This window comes from Synchiropus splendidus, chromosome 1, assembly GCF_027744825.2.
Source record: "Synchiropus splendidus isolate RoL2022-P1 chromosome 1, RoL_Sspl_1.0, whole genome shotgun sequence".
NCBI lineage: Eukaryota > Metazoa > Chordata > Actinopteri > Syngnathiformes > Callionymidae > Synchiropus > Synchiropus splendidus.
Window position 1 is genome coordinate 62,827,133 of NC_071334.1, and position 14,380 is coordinate 62,841,512.

Genomic DNA, 14,380 nt, shown 5'->3' on the forward strand with positions numbered 1-14,380 from the left:
GTTGAATTTGTGATCAGCCGTTTTATTTTATTTTATTTTATTCCAAAACACTTTCCTAGTTGGTGGGATCCCCACTGACCATGCCAATAAATTTGATTCTGATTCTGATTTCAAATTGTCACCAAAAATGCACTCTGGCCGTGTTTGTCAACTCCAGACATACAGTGAGGTCAAAGGCAAAGATCAAAAGTCATTTGTCTTTAGAGGGAATAGTTCTACTGTGATATGACCTGTGTGCTGAATTTTGTGGAAAACCATTTGATTCACACAGGTTGAACAATGTGACCACTGTTAGGAATTCTGGGATTCTTCGGAAGGGAACAGCAGTGGACAAGTCTGCAGACTTGACTTGAATGTAAAAGTGGCTCTCTTTTCCACATATCATTTTAACTTCACAGATTCAGTGGAAAACTCTTGTCTGTCAGTAGATTTGTGTGTTTGATTCCTTCGTGGTTTTCAAATTGTAGATGTTGAACTTTGAACTCTTTCTTTGTTTACAAAGCTGTGTTACAGTGTGTATTGATTTTGGGGTCAGCAGTGGGGTGGGTTGAGCTTAGCCTCTCTCCTTCGGGGCAGTCTGTTCAGGTTTTAGAGAGTCACTGTTTTTTCAAGACGAAGACCACCATGATGATCAGGCGACTTTTTATTCTGCTGCCAGCCCTTGTCACTGCTGCTGCAGCTGCTGCGGGTAAACAACACCTGGCTGTTGGTTATTCTTTCATGATAATTTAATGCATTTCATTGCAGCAAGCACTTGTAAATACTCAATGCTTATTGACTCAATTATTGTAATTCTGTGATTACTGTTAACTGTCTCTGGTACGATTTGAAATCCAAGACAAAACGACTGATTTGTTAGGCTTTGGTTTTCAGCATTATACTTAACATCTGTTTAAGTGTTTGTGGAGCAGCAAGATGCCAATTTGTTACTACGGCAACGGCGTGCCAACAGCGGCTTCCTGGAGGAACTGAAACAAGGAAATCTGGAGCGTGAATGTCTGGAAGAAATCTGTGACTATGAAGAAGCGCGTGAAGTCTTTGAAGACGATGCTAAAACGGTAAAAGTGATCATATCTAATCCATATTGTTTGGTGCATTTTTGCGGCTGTCATAAAGAAAAAGAGATGTAAGTGGCTAGTGTTGCCCCTCATGCAGAGTACATCCTGCTAAATATGATATTTCTGAGACAACACTTCTCTAAACAGTCTCCAAACATTGTTATATACGAACATGAAAATAATACTATTGTGAATAGAATCCGTGGCAGATAATTCAGTTTGTTAACTCTGTTCTTCCTTTTCCTCCAGAGACAATTCTGGCTGACATATGAGGGTAAGTGTCAGAATAGGCTGGTGACATTTCACCTGAAACAGTGAAATAATTCATTTAACTTGTTTTTGTTCTGTTTATGTAATTTATCTGATGCATTCATTAATAAAGGGGGCTTGACAGATGTAAGTATGATAAGTTATTTGTCATGTTACAGACCAAGTAGTAGTAGTCAGGTGGCAAAGCAATAACCGAACAGTTATGACATGCACCTATGTTTTGAACTTTTTAAACTGCATTGCCTTTATGCGTTTTAAAGAACAGCAGAAGTATTAGAACTCACATTCATCTCATCAATGGCCCTTCACTTGGACACTCCTGTCGTTGGTAAAAGTCTACCATTAATGATGATATCTTAATCAACCGAAGGCAAAGACCCATGTCAGGTTAACCCATGTAAGAACAATGGAACGTGTCTTAACGTCGGACCATCCTACGAATGCCAGTGCGCTGATGGATTCGAAGGAAAATACTGCCAAACAGGTATAGTAAGGTTTTGTCTTTTTTTGTCACATGATACTGCGACAGCTGTTCCACTCAATTTGGTGTATTTCAGTGTTTGAAGATTCCCTTAAGTGTCTTTACAAGAATGGACAGTGTCGTCACTTTTGTGACGGATCTGGACAACGTCGCAAATGCTCCTGCGCACATTCTTACATGCTTGGAGAGGACGGACGAGACTGTATTGCTGAGGGTACAAGATTTGATGTGCTTGAAGAAAGTACCTTTTTCTGATTGTAAATGGCGTCTATTGCAGTGGAGTTTCCATGTGGCGAACTGCCCCCAGCCATGGATCAGAGTGTTATCGGACAAACACGGATGGTGGGAGCAAACCACTGTCCTGAAGGGGAGTGCCCCTGGCAGGTAACAGCCTACCTTTATATATATATATATATATATATATATATATATATATATATATATATATATATATATATATATATATATATATATATATATATATATATATATTAACTGACTTTGAGACATATAAACAAACATCATACGTGGTATGGAGTTCACGTCTACTCCAAACCAAAGGGGCAGACTGAAAGCAAGGGGCCTGAATTGAACAGGATCGATGTTTGTTTTCTGAAACTGACAAAGTGCTCTTCAGGTTTTGATTCAACTTGGTGGTCTCAGTCACTGCGGAGGTGCTCTAATTCGTCCAGATTGGGTGATCACCGCTGCACACTGTGTCCAAGGAAATCTTCCTGCCAACCTCACTGTGGTACTCGGTAACTAACACCCCAACTTGGTTTAGCTTCAAAAAGTATTCAGAACTTGTGATCATTACCTAATTTGTCTCTATGTTTCCATGTACAGGTGAGCATCACCTGGACAACCTTGACAGCACTGAGCAGTACAGGTCCGTTTCCATGGTGATTATCCACAAGGACTATGTGCCTTTGACTGGCGAGAGTGATATTGCTCTGCTGCGTCTGGAACACGCTGCCACCTTGAGCCGCTACATTCGCCCAGTCTGTCTGCCCACCCGAGGCTTTGCAGAGCACGAGCTCCTCCCACTACGTTATCACACCGTGTCTGGGTGGGGCAAGAAGATCGACGCAGGCAAACCAGAAGCTCCCGGTGCACCACCAAGCTCTCCTGTCCTCCGAAAGATGTCTGTTCCAATCCTTCAAAACTCCCAGTGCTCACAATACTCTGGGTTTAACTTTACAGCCACCATGCTCTGCGCCGGGTACCTGGAAGGTCAGCAAGAGAGTTGCCGCGGCGACGATGGCAGTCCTCTCGTATCTCAGTATGGCTCTACCCACTTCTTGCTTGGGGTAGTTGGCTGGGGTCAAGGATGCTCCCAACCAGGCTACTACGGTGTCTACAACAACATGGTCCACTTTGTGGACTGGGTGGAGTCTACTATGAAGTCTCCGCCCACGGCTACCAATTAGAAAAATTGGCAGCGCAAGATTACAGAAAAAGATACAATTCCAAGGGATTGTAAGGATTGGTATACAGTCAAGTGCCAATAAACCTCCTTTAAAACTTGAAACATGACGTTTTTTACTGTGTCCATACTTGACTGAAACGCTGTGTTAGGCTGAAATAAACCCACCTTTTCTTGTTTCTCTTCGTGCTGTTCAAATCTTCAGCACTATTTTGACCAATGACAGGTGCCAAAGCCATCAAGCTCCTGTGCATTTTATCATCTCCTGCATGGGAGCGTCATCCGAATTCTACTCACGAGTCAATCTCTCCCCAAAAAATCAGATTAGATTAAAATATGGTAGGTTCCCAAACCCTGCACCCTTCCCCCTACACTTCCCCGGTCATTGGCCTCCCTCCCCCTCCTCCCCTTCAGGTCATTGGCCTCACCCTGGTTTGCACAGCCCCTGATCTCAGACTCCATTACTGACGCGGATCGTCTGGCTGTACCCACCATGCTTCTCTGGTCATTCCTCGTCTTCCTGCTCCTCGACCTCACCACCCCTCACGGTATGATCAAAGGAGTGCTGTTGGGCAAGCGAGTGGAATCTATGCTGTTTGTATGTTTGTTACGAGCGTGACGTCATCACGCAGGTGGTGGTTGATGAAGTCATCATGTGGATTACATGACTGACACCTCCTACCATGTCGCTGGTGACGGGATGCTATTGTTCTGGCCAAACACAAATGAAACAGTGGGCAGGGGATTTTTTTTTTAACTTTTTACCTTTGAGTAATGGGTTCTAAAAAAAACATTCCCAACATTCTATGTTGAGCCTGTGCTCATCCAGTCACAATAATGCATCGGTTTGGACTCAAGCTCCAGCTTATTTGTACTTAAATCAAAGACACGCTGCAAATTGATACTTGTTTACTTGCTTTATGAACCATGCCTCCGTGTAGTGTGACACAAAAAAACATTCACAATAAAGTATATCAATAATACTTAATGAATACTGGATGTTTTTCTTAACATCATTGTTGTTCTCGAGCTCATCGATAGTGAGTCATCTCAAGTCAAGGTTGTTGGCTGTCAAATAAATATGGAGAAGTGTAGCCACTGTGAGCTGGTTTAAAACTTTTTTTTTCTTAATCTTCTACAGATATGAATCAGTGGATGATCTTTCACACTATTGTGACTCGATAGTGATGTACGTCAGGACTAATACTTTTTTGCAACATCCTACTTGTCGAGGCATCTAGGAAAAAACACTCAAGATGTACATTAAATTCAGTGGTTTTAGCTCTCATGCAAAAATATAAGGGATTAGCTGCTCAACCTCCGCATCTCTGAGTCCCTCCGGAGCCAATCAGCACTCATTGACCATTGTAAAACTCCAGAAAGGACAAAAGAGAGGGACAACATTTGAAGGGCTTTTGCCATGTTTCTGATACAGGTTTCAGATCCCTTTAGCACCTGAAAACTGTGCACTCCATTTTCCCTGTCCTCTGTATACGTCCAAATTAAACACCCACAGAGAAGCATATTTTCATTATTTTATGGTGAATATCTTGAAATTCACATTCTTCCTGGTTTCTGGCTATTTCTCATCTTTTTTATCTCTTGTTGTCTAACTTATTTTCACTATTATTGCATTACTATAAATGATTCTTTGTGATTTCAAGTCTGCTTTTACTATTCCTGTGTCCGTCTGCAGCCGTTGTTGAGGGCCTCACTGTGGAGCTACATTGGTGGTGTCTGATGGCATGTCTCCATAGTGCCGCCTGGGTCGGTTTGTCTCGGCTTGGTACCCGCATGAGACTGACCCATGCTAGAGGGAGTCATGTAGAGACTGACAAATGGGGCACGCTGACTTAGGTACTACTGATTGGAGAGACATTGTTGTGAGAGTTTTGTCACACAGAAGAAAAAAACAACCATGAAGAAATGAAAATACGGATTAGTGAAGTGGTGCAAGCATGTCTTGCATTAGATTGAGAGTTGTTGAAGCAACAGTAACATTTGAACAAATCATTAATTTCATTAACATATGGACTTGAGATTGCCTCCTGTCATTGGTCACTCAGTGTGCATTCATTCAGTCCATGATCAGAGCCACTGGAGTCATTTGTTTCGTACCCCATTGTGCTCACATCGCAGCCCACCTCCCTGCACCTCCAAAAAGGTTATTACACTCAACAGGGACACAAAACAAATCTGTGGAAAAGGGACCTGTTACTAGACTATTTGAGACTAAACTAGCCAGAACAATTTCATCTTGCATTCATTGAAAATTTTCCTGCTCTAAGTGACATTTTTTGTTTCAGTATTTGTGGGGAACGATGAGGCGCACCAGATTTTAACCCGCCGCAGACGCGCCAACAGTTTCCTGGAGGAAATGAAACAAGGAAACATGGAACGAGAGTGTGTTGAAGAACGCTGCAGCTATGAAGAGGCACATGAGATATTTGAAGATGATGTGAAGACAGTGTGTATCCATTTAAGTTATTCATAATAGTTACTCTGCAAGCATGAAGTTTTCCAAATGACTGTTGAGAGACTGCTCAGTCTCGACATTGACTTGTTGTTGCACCCTTTAACCTCACAACTACACTAATATTATTTATGTTTGTATTTACAGAATGAATTTTGGGCTGTGTACTATGGTAAAAAAGAAAAACTTCATCAATTCAACATTCATATATATATATATTGGTTGTCAATGCAGATTTGAATAAAATGGAACTTTGTATGTACGTTTTTCCTTCAGATGGAGATGCATGTTTATCCCAACCCTGTGCTAATGGAGGCCGGTGCAAGGATGGCATAGGCAGTTACTCTTGTTACTGTCAAACCGGCAACCAGGGCTACAACTGTGAAATTGGTAAAGAGCGCCCTCGCCCTGTGTTGTACAGTGTTTTATGTTTTATTTTGTTGGATTAGCATGAAAGTCCTCAAAAAGCAAAACTCTTTCAGTGATCCCGGAACTTTGTGAGAACAACAATGGTGACTGTCAACATTTCTGTAATGTTGTTGATGAGAACGTCCAGTGTTCGTGTGCGACTGGTTACTTCTTGTCATCTGATGGCAAAACCTGTGAGTCTGACGGTGAGTGACAAAAATCTGGTGCTGAACATGGACCTGACTAACATGACAACTCAAGTAGTGCTTGTGTCGCAAGTGCATGGCAGCTGCCTCCTGCTGCTGGAAGATAATACCATAAGTGGCGCTGTAATATAAATTCAGAGGAAGCTTTAGTGAGAAGAGGTAGAGGTGGCTCTTCGAAGTGAACGGACTGCTGCACCACTGACGGGATGAGACTTAACACTGGTCAGATGAAGAAATTGAGAAAGAGGCAACAATGCAGTGTGTGAAAGAAACATGATCCTCAATACACACTTTTTTTAGATCAGCAAAGCAGGCAGCAAACTCAGAGTATGGTGGCTTGCAGTGGACATATAGTCCTATATTATGATAAATACATGAACTTTATTGATCAGTTTGAGTAATGATTGATGCTTTAAATTCATTAATATTCAACACCTTCAAAATATTGAAAGGCTGTTATTTACACATACATTTTACAAGTTGTTATTGAAAAAAGTATCAAACTGATACTGAAGTGCAGGAACTGGTTTTGGTACTGGCATCAAAAATCTTTGAGATATATCCAGCCCAAAGGCAAGCTAAAATACACAAAGAGCTTGTGGTGCCTTCTTATGTGGCTTATGAAAGGATTTTTTTTTTTAAACTTTTGGGTTGCCAACCCCTTTTTTACTTGTAATGGAGTAGGCATCAGTTCTGTTAACAGTGTCCCCCATTTTCTCTTGATGTAGTTGGGATAGAATTACACACAGAACCCAGGAAATAAAACAGAACAGAAAACATTTTTCCCCAGCTCTATGTAACTGTGGGTCTGATACATTCCAGAACCTTTCAAATGTGGGGTCATCCATGACGACAAGACTCGAACGATATTCATGTATGACCGCTCAAACAAAACAGCAGAAATGAACGCACAGCTGAACCAAACAGAGTTTGAGAGCAACATCCCCTGGCATGTTACTGAAACATCAGCGCCCTTCGACAGCAGCAATACCACTCGGGAATACTACGACATTGAGGATGTCATCGAATCGCAAGACGCAAGCAGGGTCCGTATTGTAGGCGGTGATGACTGCCCGCCGGGGAACTGCCCATGGCAGGTAAATGCATTACGTTAGTTTTTGGTTGCCCTCAGAAAAAACTTGCAAACTTGTGGTTGCAGGCCCTGATACTGAATGAAAAGCACAAAGGCTTCTGTGGTGGAACAATCCTGAACGAGTACATCATCCTGACCGCTGCCCACTGCATGGACCGAGCAAAATACTTCTATGTCAAGCTGGGTAGGGTCTGAAAATCGTTGTGAGAACTTCTATTTTCCAAGTGGAAATCTATCGTAGTGTGTCGCAGTACAAAGTACCACTGTCTCCAGGTGAGTTTGACGTTCTGGTCGATCACGGACACGAGGCAACCCATCAGGTTGAGAAGATCATCAGACACAATGGTTTTTCGACCACGTACGAGAACGACATTGCACTCATCAAACTGACCAAGCCCATAAAATTCAGTCGCTACATCTTGCCGGCGTGCCTCCCGGAGATGAACTTTGCTGAAAAGGTTGACCCTATACCAACTTAAGAAGATTTTGTTTTGTTTTTGCTAACTTTTTTCTTGTGCTGCAGGTTCTGATGCGGCAGCCAGAAGGACTGGTCAGTGGGTTTGGCCGGTTAGTCGAGGGTGGCGCGCCAGCCACAATCTTACAGAGGCTTTCGGTGCCATATGTGGATAGACAGCTCTGCCTGGAGTCCACTAACCTGCGCATCTATTCGAGCATGTTCTGTGCTGGGTATGACAAAATTCGCAAGGACGCATGCCAGGGTGACAGCGGCGGCCCACACGTCACACAGTACCGCGGCACATATTTTGTTACTGGAGTTGTTAGCTGGGGGGAGGGTTGTGCTCGAGCCGGAAAGTATGGCGTCTACACACAAGTTTCAAAGTACCTGGAATGGATCCGTAAGGGAATGGAAAGGTTAATGAGCAACCCTGCCATTACTAACCCCAGGAACAAGCGGCAACCAAAAAAGATAAAGAGAATGGTTCAGTAAAAGAAATTTGGTTTGCCACAGTCGTGATTTTCACTTGAGCTGTTTTACAAAAACAATCCAGCTATTCAAAGTCTCGATCCTCATCCTAAAAGTCCACGTGACGTGTACAATGATAAAGAACTCATCCTCACCTTTGCTTCAAGATCAGTTGAAATAAAAAAGTTCAGACTTTTGCACTCCTTTTTTGTTTTACATATTTTTACTAGATGTCAACAGAAATCACAGAGTGACATTTTTTGAAAACAAGTCACCACAATCAGAAGAATAATGTGAACAGGGTACAACACAAAAAGGCGCTGCCATTAAGGTGATGGTTTTCTTGTAGGATGTTGACGTTCTCAATGACTCCATCTCCTCCAGAAAAGTTTCCTTAGGCGTCCATTGTCGTACTGCAGGTTATAAATGAAGTCAGTCTATCAGGAGTATCAACCTTCGTCAACATTGCTGGCTGTTGCCTGGCACTGGTCGAGGTAAAGAGCACATCAGCAGTAACTGCAGGCAGAACTACAATGTGAGTCTTTTCGTATTACGTGGAAGGAAGTTTCTAGAATACTAGCAAACTAAGAGCGCGGATGGTGAACCTGGTGTACTGCAAAGTTGTCAGGGAACGTTTCTGTGTAGCCTGCTAACTGAACTCTGCTAGCATCTGTCTTTGTTGTTGCTCTACTGCATACATACACAACTTCCAAATACAGTTACAAATACCAAAAATACCACTTTTAAGAGATGGCATTTATAAATTCCAATGAAAAGATCATAGCAATTTAATTATTAATCATGGTGATGAAATAAGCTGAGGGTCAAACCGCTATTTGCACTTGCTTGCTCACACATGCGCACACACACACACACACACACACACACACGCAAACAGTATCATCATGTCGTCGGCCAGTATTTCTTTACTTTTGTATTCCTTTTTAGTCCTGTTTCAGGAGCTCAGCCTTGCAGACGGTAAGACTAAAACATGCAAACAATTTGATTCTTCCTCACAGGCTTTATTCACTGCCAAAGCTAGGAACAGTTTTCAATTCTAATCTCAAGTTCCAGGACTTGTAAACGTGCTAGATACATCATAATATGTAACAATATTGAACTAGCAGACGAGCTTTTAGTTGGAGAAAAGCTCCACCTGTTATCGTGAGTGTGTACGACTTTCAAAGGGGACCACATAGGGACCGCATGGTTTATGAGTTATCCATAATGTTAGCACTTAACTAATGGTGTGTGTGTGAAAGAACCATGTTCATGTATTTCTGAGGAATAACTCTCCATAACGCAATACCACCGGTGTGAGCCATTCAAGCAACTTAACGTCAGGAAGCGTGTTGCAAAAGATGATGGGATTTATGACGCACCACGTGCTATAAACACTTTCATCCTGAAAGATGACTGAGTATGTTTTTCTTTTGAGGAGGAGGAACGTGTGTTGTCAATCCTCCACCAAACACTTTCTGGCTCTGAGCCTTGTTAAGACGGCACCCCTGCTGGACGTTTCTTTCTCAGCTGTGGCTGTGTGTGGTGGGCTTTTTCTGCAAACACCCTACAGACTGTTGGGCAAACAAGAGGAACTGCATTATAGGCTTTGTTGAGAACCACTCACACACAATCAAGGAGCTTTCCCAAAGACTCGAAAACTCATCAGAATCTGTGCTGGAGCTGCTGTCACTGAAGTGAATACTGTGATTCTGCCTCCAACAAAAACACCAATAAATTCATGGTGCCCACAAGGAAATTGAGTAAAGGCATATGAATTGAGGGAGGAAGAGAACATCTCCACACATACAGTGACACAACAGTGACAGAGCTCCACATTCAGTGTCTCAGTCAGTTTTTTTAATGAACAAACAGGTTAGTTTTAAATGGATATTTGTGATGCGTTGAAACCATAAAGGACTCAGAGAACACCACCCCATGTTTGTAGTTCTTGAGGTGTTTTGAGCGAGGCAGTCACTTTGCAGTTTTTCCAGGAAAAACTGGACCCGAGAAGACTTTCCAGAAAAAAAGGGGGCTGTTTGATTGTTCAGTGATCACGTTCCATTTTATATTTATTGGGGACAAAATTTAAAAATTCTGCCCAAAAGGAATTGATATTAATTATCAGTTAATTAATATTAACTTATCAGTCATACTTTTTTGTCTTTTGTGCCAAAATACACAAATTGTTCTCCTCTAGCACTAAAGCTAGTCAGCTTGATCTGAACCTGGCCAGTTTTATATGGAGGGAATGTTGACCCTGCTGGTGCTCAGGTTTACGCATGCTGTAAATGAGCCGAAGGTGAGAGTGAATCTTTTTATTGGCTGTCTAATGCCAGGTTTAGCTTCAGGCCACCGAAGGGAGAGTGTCATGACTGGTGGAAGGATGGACCCAAGTGCAGTCAGTGCTGGTCGACAGATGACACATGGAACGTGATGAAATGTAAGAATTTAATCGATGGAATACAAATAAATAAATACACAGGCAAGTAACTATGAACTAAAGCCGCTGGGAACCAAAACGCGGACCGGGAAGAACACAAAGGGAATTAGAATCACAAGCCTTAAAACTGGGAGAACAGAAAACACACCCGGAGTTAAGCTCGACGAGGTGGCAATAAACTAAAAGCGCTCAGTGGTGGTGGCTATTCACACTCACGCACACGAGGGGTAAACTAGGCGGATATATACTGAAACTGAACTGAAATGTGAGACCAATAACTGCTCACACGCGGAATGAATGGAAGGTTGGGAAGCTAACGAAGGATGAGCGAGAAAGGACGTGAAAACAAAGGGTTGCGGCAAAATAGGAATTCATGCACGGGAGGTATTTAGAAAGGTCGAGGGCTGAAACGAGAACACGAGAACACAAGTCTATGGAAGAGTTACCTGAGTGGAAATCTACCATCTGGCAAACGTAGCTGGCGAGGAGGCAAGGAGGGATTGATGAGACGATGAGCGTCAGCTGCGTTTGCCTGTAAGGTTGGAGAGAAGGAGCGGAAACAGAAATGAGAGGGAGTAACAGAATAAAAGCGTGAGGAAGGGGCGCAGAGAAAATACAAACAGCTTAAAGTGCGGACATAACAGAGAGGAAATAAATTCTACGCCTAGACCTCCTAAAATGCCATGAGTGATTGCTGACTTTATCCTCAGCTGGTGGTCCGTGGGCATCGCCCTCAGAAAGAGTCTTCCTTCGGCGAAAGCGCGCAAACTTATTCCTGCTGGAAGAAATTCTGCAGGGAGACCTGGAACGCGAGTGTTATGAAGAGCGCTGCAGCTTTGAGGAAGCTCGTGAGTACTTTGAAGACGACAGCAACACCGTAAGTCACATGACGACCATATTGAGTCAACAGAAAGTCAGATCTAATGATGTCACTGCTTCACAGCTTATTTTCTGGAGAATATATTATGGTACGTATGAGTGAACAGACACCAACTCATTTCTGCATCAGACTGGCACAAAACAAGTTGGACGTGTTGTCAAGGAGCCTTGACTTGCAGTCCAGAGACGACACAATGGAAGGCTGTTTTGGCCACTTTCCTTTAATGAGAGTATGTGTTGGCTACTCCAACCAGATGGTGACCAGTGCAAGCCCGACCCATGCCTCCATGGTGGTAACTGCACTGACAAGATCGGTGGGTTCTACTGCTCATGCCCACAACCTTACTATGGCATTGCCTGCCAAATGGGAGCTATCAAAAAAGTGGCGATTGACAAGGAGGAAAACGACACAGCGCAGAACAATGCTCCATTGGAAGTCATAGCGTGTCCAAGTGAGGGCCCCGACGCCTGTCAGCAGATATGCTCCACAACTCATCATGCCTTCAAATGCTCCTGCACTTTGGGATTTGAGCTCCAAAGTGATGGGCGGAGCTGCAAACCAGCAGGTATGCACTCTGGGGGTGAGGACGCACATGTGACTGGTGACAACTCACATCTGACTGTGATCTCAGACACCTTCCCATGTGGTCGTCCTCTGGACAACACCACGCTGCACTGTCCACACGGTAACTGTCCCTGGCAGGTGAGTGACCACGGGCAGTTCTGCTCGATATTAAAGCTGGTCTCTCCATGCAGTGTGTTGATGAGTTTTTTTCGTGGTGAAGTTGTATATATATATATATATATATATATATATATATATATATATATATATATATATATATATACATATATATATATATATATATATATATATATGCACTTTAGAAAATTATTTCTATTTAATTTATTGTGATATGTTGTGTACAGAGCATGTTGCAAACACAATTTCCCTTGGGATTAATGAAGTTTTTCTGAATCTGATTCTGATATAGGTATAGCCAGTAGAGGCTTAGGAAGTGCTGGGCCTCCAAACCAAGAGGCGAATTAACTTGGGCATCTAGTTAGGAAGTCTCCCTGATGATGCGTTTGTGACGTAGAAGCATACTACGTACACATTTTTCTTGATTTTTTTTTTTTTTTGGTTTTCCAGAAGGAATTCAATATTGCATGGTGTTGCTGCACCGACTGTGTGTGTTGGTGTTTATAGGTGGTGCTGTGGGACAGGAAGGAAGCAGCGCTTTGTGCTGGGGTGATTCTGAGTCAGTACGCTGTCCTGACAGCTGCCCACTGCCTTCCTGAGGGATCAGAACACAGAGGTCGACCTTCAAACTTCCATGTGCTGGCTGGTAATTGTATTTTAAAGATTCTCACATTCCTTATGTTTAAGTGTTTTTGTTTACTGGTCTGATACAGACACACTTGAAAATGAAACCACTGTTATAAAACATGCATCTCCCTGTGTTTATATCCACGCAGCAGTTAGATGCAATAAGCTTACTCAGATTTTCATTTTCCAGTAAATTTCCTTTTATACCAATGGTGACGGAAGACCAAAACAGAAGGTCTCATTCCTTATGAAGTCTCTTTTGGGTGTTCTCAGAGATGAGAGTCAACATTTTCTGGACTTTTCTGACTCAAGCTCATGCTTTGCTACATAAAAAGGGTGCAGCTATGTTTGATCAGGGATCTCTGTTGTGGGAACATTTTGGAACACCAAAAAAAACCAAAAACCAAAAAAAATTGTAAAAAGCCATTACTCCTGCAGTGCATTATGGGTAGTTATAGTGCATTTTACCTGTGGTCATAAAGTCCCACGTCACTGTAGTGTCTGTTAGCATGCCATCATGGAGTACTTTAGTGCCTTCTTTGTTTCCCAGGTGACAAGAAAATTCCTGTTCGATCTTTTCTCGTCCACGAGCGTTATCGGAGCAACAGCCAAAATGATGACCTAGCCCTCCTGGAACTGACCCGCCCACTTCAGTTCAGCCCGACTCTCTTACCACTCTGCTTGCCCACAAAAGACCTGTGTGAAAATATACTGATGCATTCAGGTATGCCGGGGATCATCGGTGGGGGGGTCCAGGAGCCAACGTACAGGAGTCTGGATGAGTGTCGTCGGCTAAATATATCAGCGCTTAGCAACAAGAAATTCTGTATGGACCAGCAGAGGGAGAGACCCGAAATCAATTTGAGCACAAACACCTCGCTGGGTAGAACGCAGTCACCCTGGTGTTCCAGCTCATTGCCTGGTACGCCAGTGGCAACTGTACATCACGGCACTGCGTTCCTAACTGGCATACTGATTTCAACTAACTGTTATGAGGAGGAAACTTTGGTGTTCACCAAAACTTCCCGCTACCTCAAGTGGCTTCGCCACGGACTGGAAGTAGTGCACGAGAGAACAACGCAGCAGATTCTACAAGATCCTGAGGGTCTGTGAGGCCCCTCCCAGCTTGATTTGACCTTGATGTAATCGCTAACGCTCTATTCAGAGTTCTTTTTCTAGAATCATTTCCGTCTTTTAATGATGAAAATAAAGACACCATTCAGTGTGGTGGGGTTTTAAACCACCTCAGAGCTCAATCAAAATCATGAAAAGTAAATAAAGTGATTGCAAGAGTGAGTGGACTCACTGACATGTGATGAAGACATGATGAATTGTGGTTATGTGGTTTGAGTTGCAAAACTTCAGATCAGTCCATTCAGCAGTGCATA

At 42.9% G+C, this 14,380-nt stretch overlaps 2 protein-coding genes across 3 annotated transcripts; both read left to right on the top strand.

The window, feature by feature from the left end:
* Positions 1-547: 547 nt before the first annotated feature.
* Positions 548-8,537, top strand: LOC128767227 (uncharacterized). The gene is made up of 17 exons (XM_053879169.1): positions 548-688; positions 898-1,058; positions 1,308-1,332; positions 1,699-1,812; positions 1,886-2,023; positions 2,087-2,193; positions 2,447-2,567; positions 2,656-3,235; positions 3,650-3,783; positions 5,542-5,702; positions 5,856-5,880; positions 5,985-6,098; positions 6,191-6,322; positions 7,145-7,419; positions 7,482-7,599; positions 7,689-7,873; positions 7,939-8,537. The coding sequence occupies exons 1-17, from the start codon at positions 625-627 to the stop codon at positions 8,362-8,364; spliced, it is 2,880 nt and encodes a 959-aa protein (XP_053735144.1). The 5' UTR covers positions 548-624; the 3' UTR covers positions 8,365-8,537.
* A 133-nt stretch (positions 8,538-8,670) lies between these two features.
* On the top strand, positions 8,671-14,288 carry prozb (protein Z, vitamin K-dependent plasma glycoprotein b). 2 transcript variants are annotated; one of them, XM_053875855.1, is made up of 8 exons: positions 8,671-8,875; positions 10,680-10,783; positions 11,494-11,660; positions 11,727-11,751; positions 11,917-12,228; positions 12,295-12,365; positions 12,873-13,011; positions 13,543-14,288. In XM_053875855.1, coding segments are annotated over exons 1-8 (1,383 nt in total). In that variant the 5' UTR covers positions 8,671-8,873; the 3' UTR covers positions 14,106-14,288. The 2 variants fall into 2 exon arrangements, with proteins under 2 accessions (XP_053731830.1, XP_053731836.1); XM_053875861.1 differs by lacking the exon at positions 10,680-10,783 and having other exon boundaries at positions 8,671-9,318.
* Positions 14,289-14,380: the final 92 nt, after the last annotated feature.

Bases quoted from the DNA above. Each gene is read 5' to 3' on its own strand.
- LOC128767227 (XM_053879169.1), top strand. From the start codon at position 625: ATGATGATCAGGCGACTTTTTATTCTGCTGCCAGCCCTTGTCACTGCT. The intron at 2,194-2,446 runs GTAACAGCCTAC...AGTGCTCTTCAG, and splicing joins AAGGGGAGTGCCCCTGGCAG to GTTTTGATTCAACTTGGTGG. The intron at 6,323-7,144 runs GTGAGTGACAAA...GATACATTCCAG, and splicing joins CAAAACCTGTGAGTCTGACG to AACCTTTCAAATGTGGGGTC.
- prozb (XM_053875855.1), top strand. The intron at 10,784-11,493 runs GTAAGAATTTAA...CTTTATCCTCAG, and splicing joins CACATGGAACGTGATGAAAT to CTGGTGGTCCGTGGGCATCG. The intron at 12,229-12,294 runs GTATGCACTCTG...CTGTGATCTCAG, and splicing joins GCGGAGCTGCAAACCAGCAG to ACACCTTCCCATGTGGTCGT.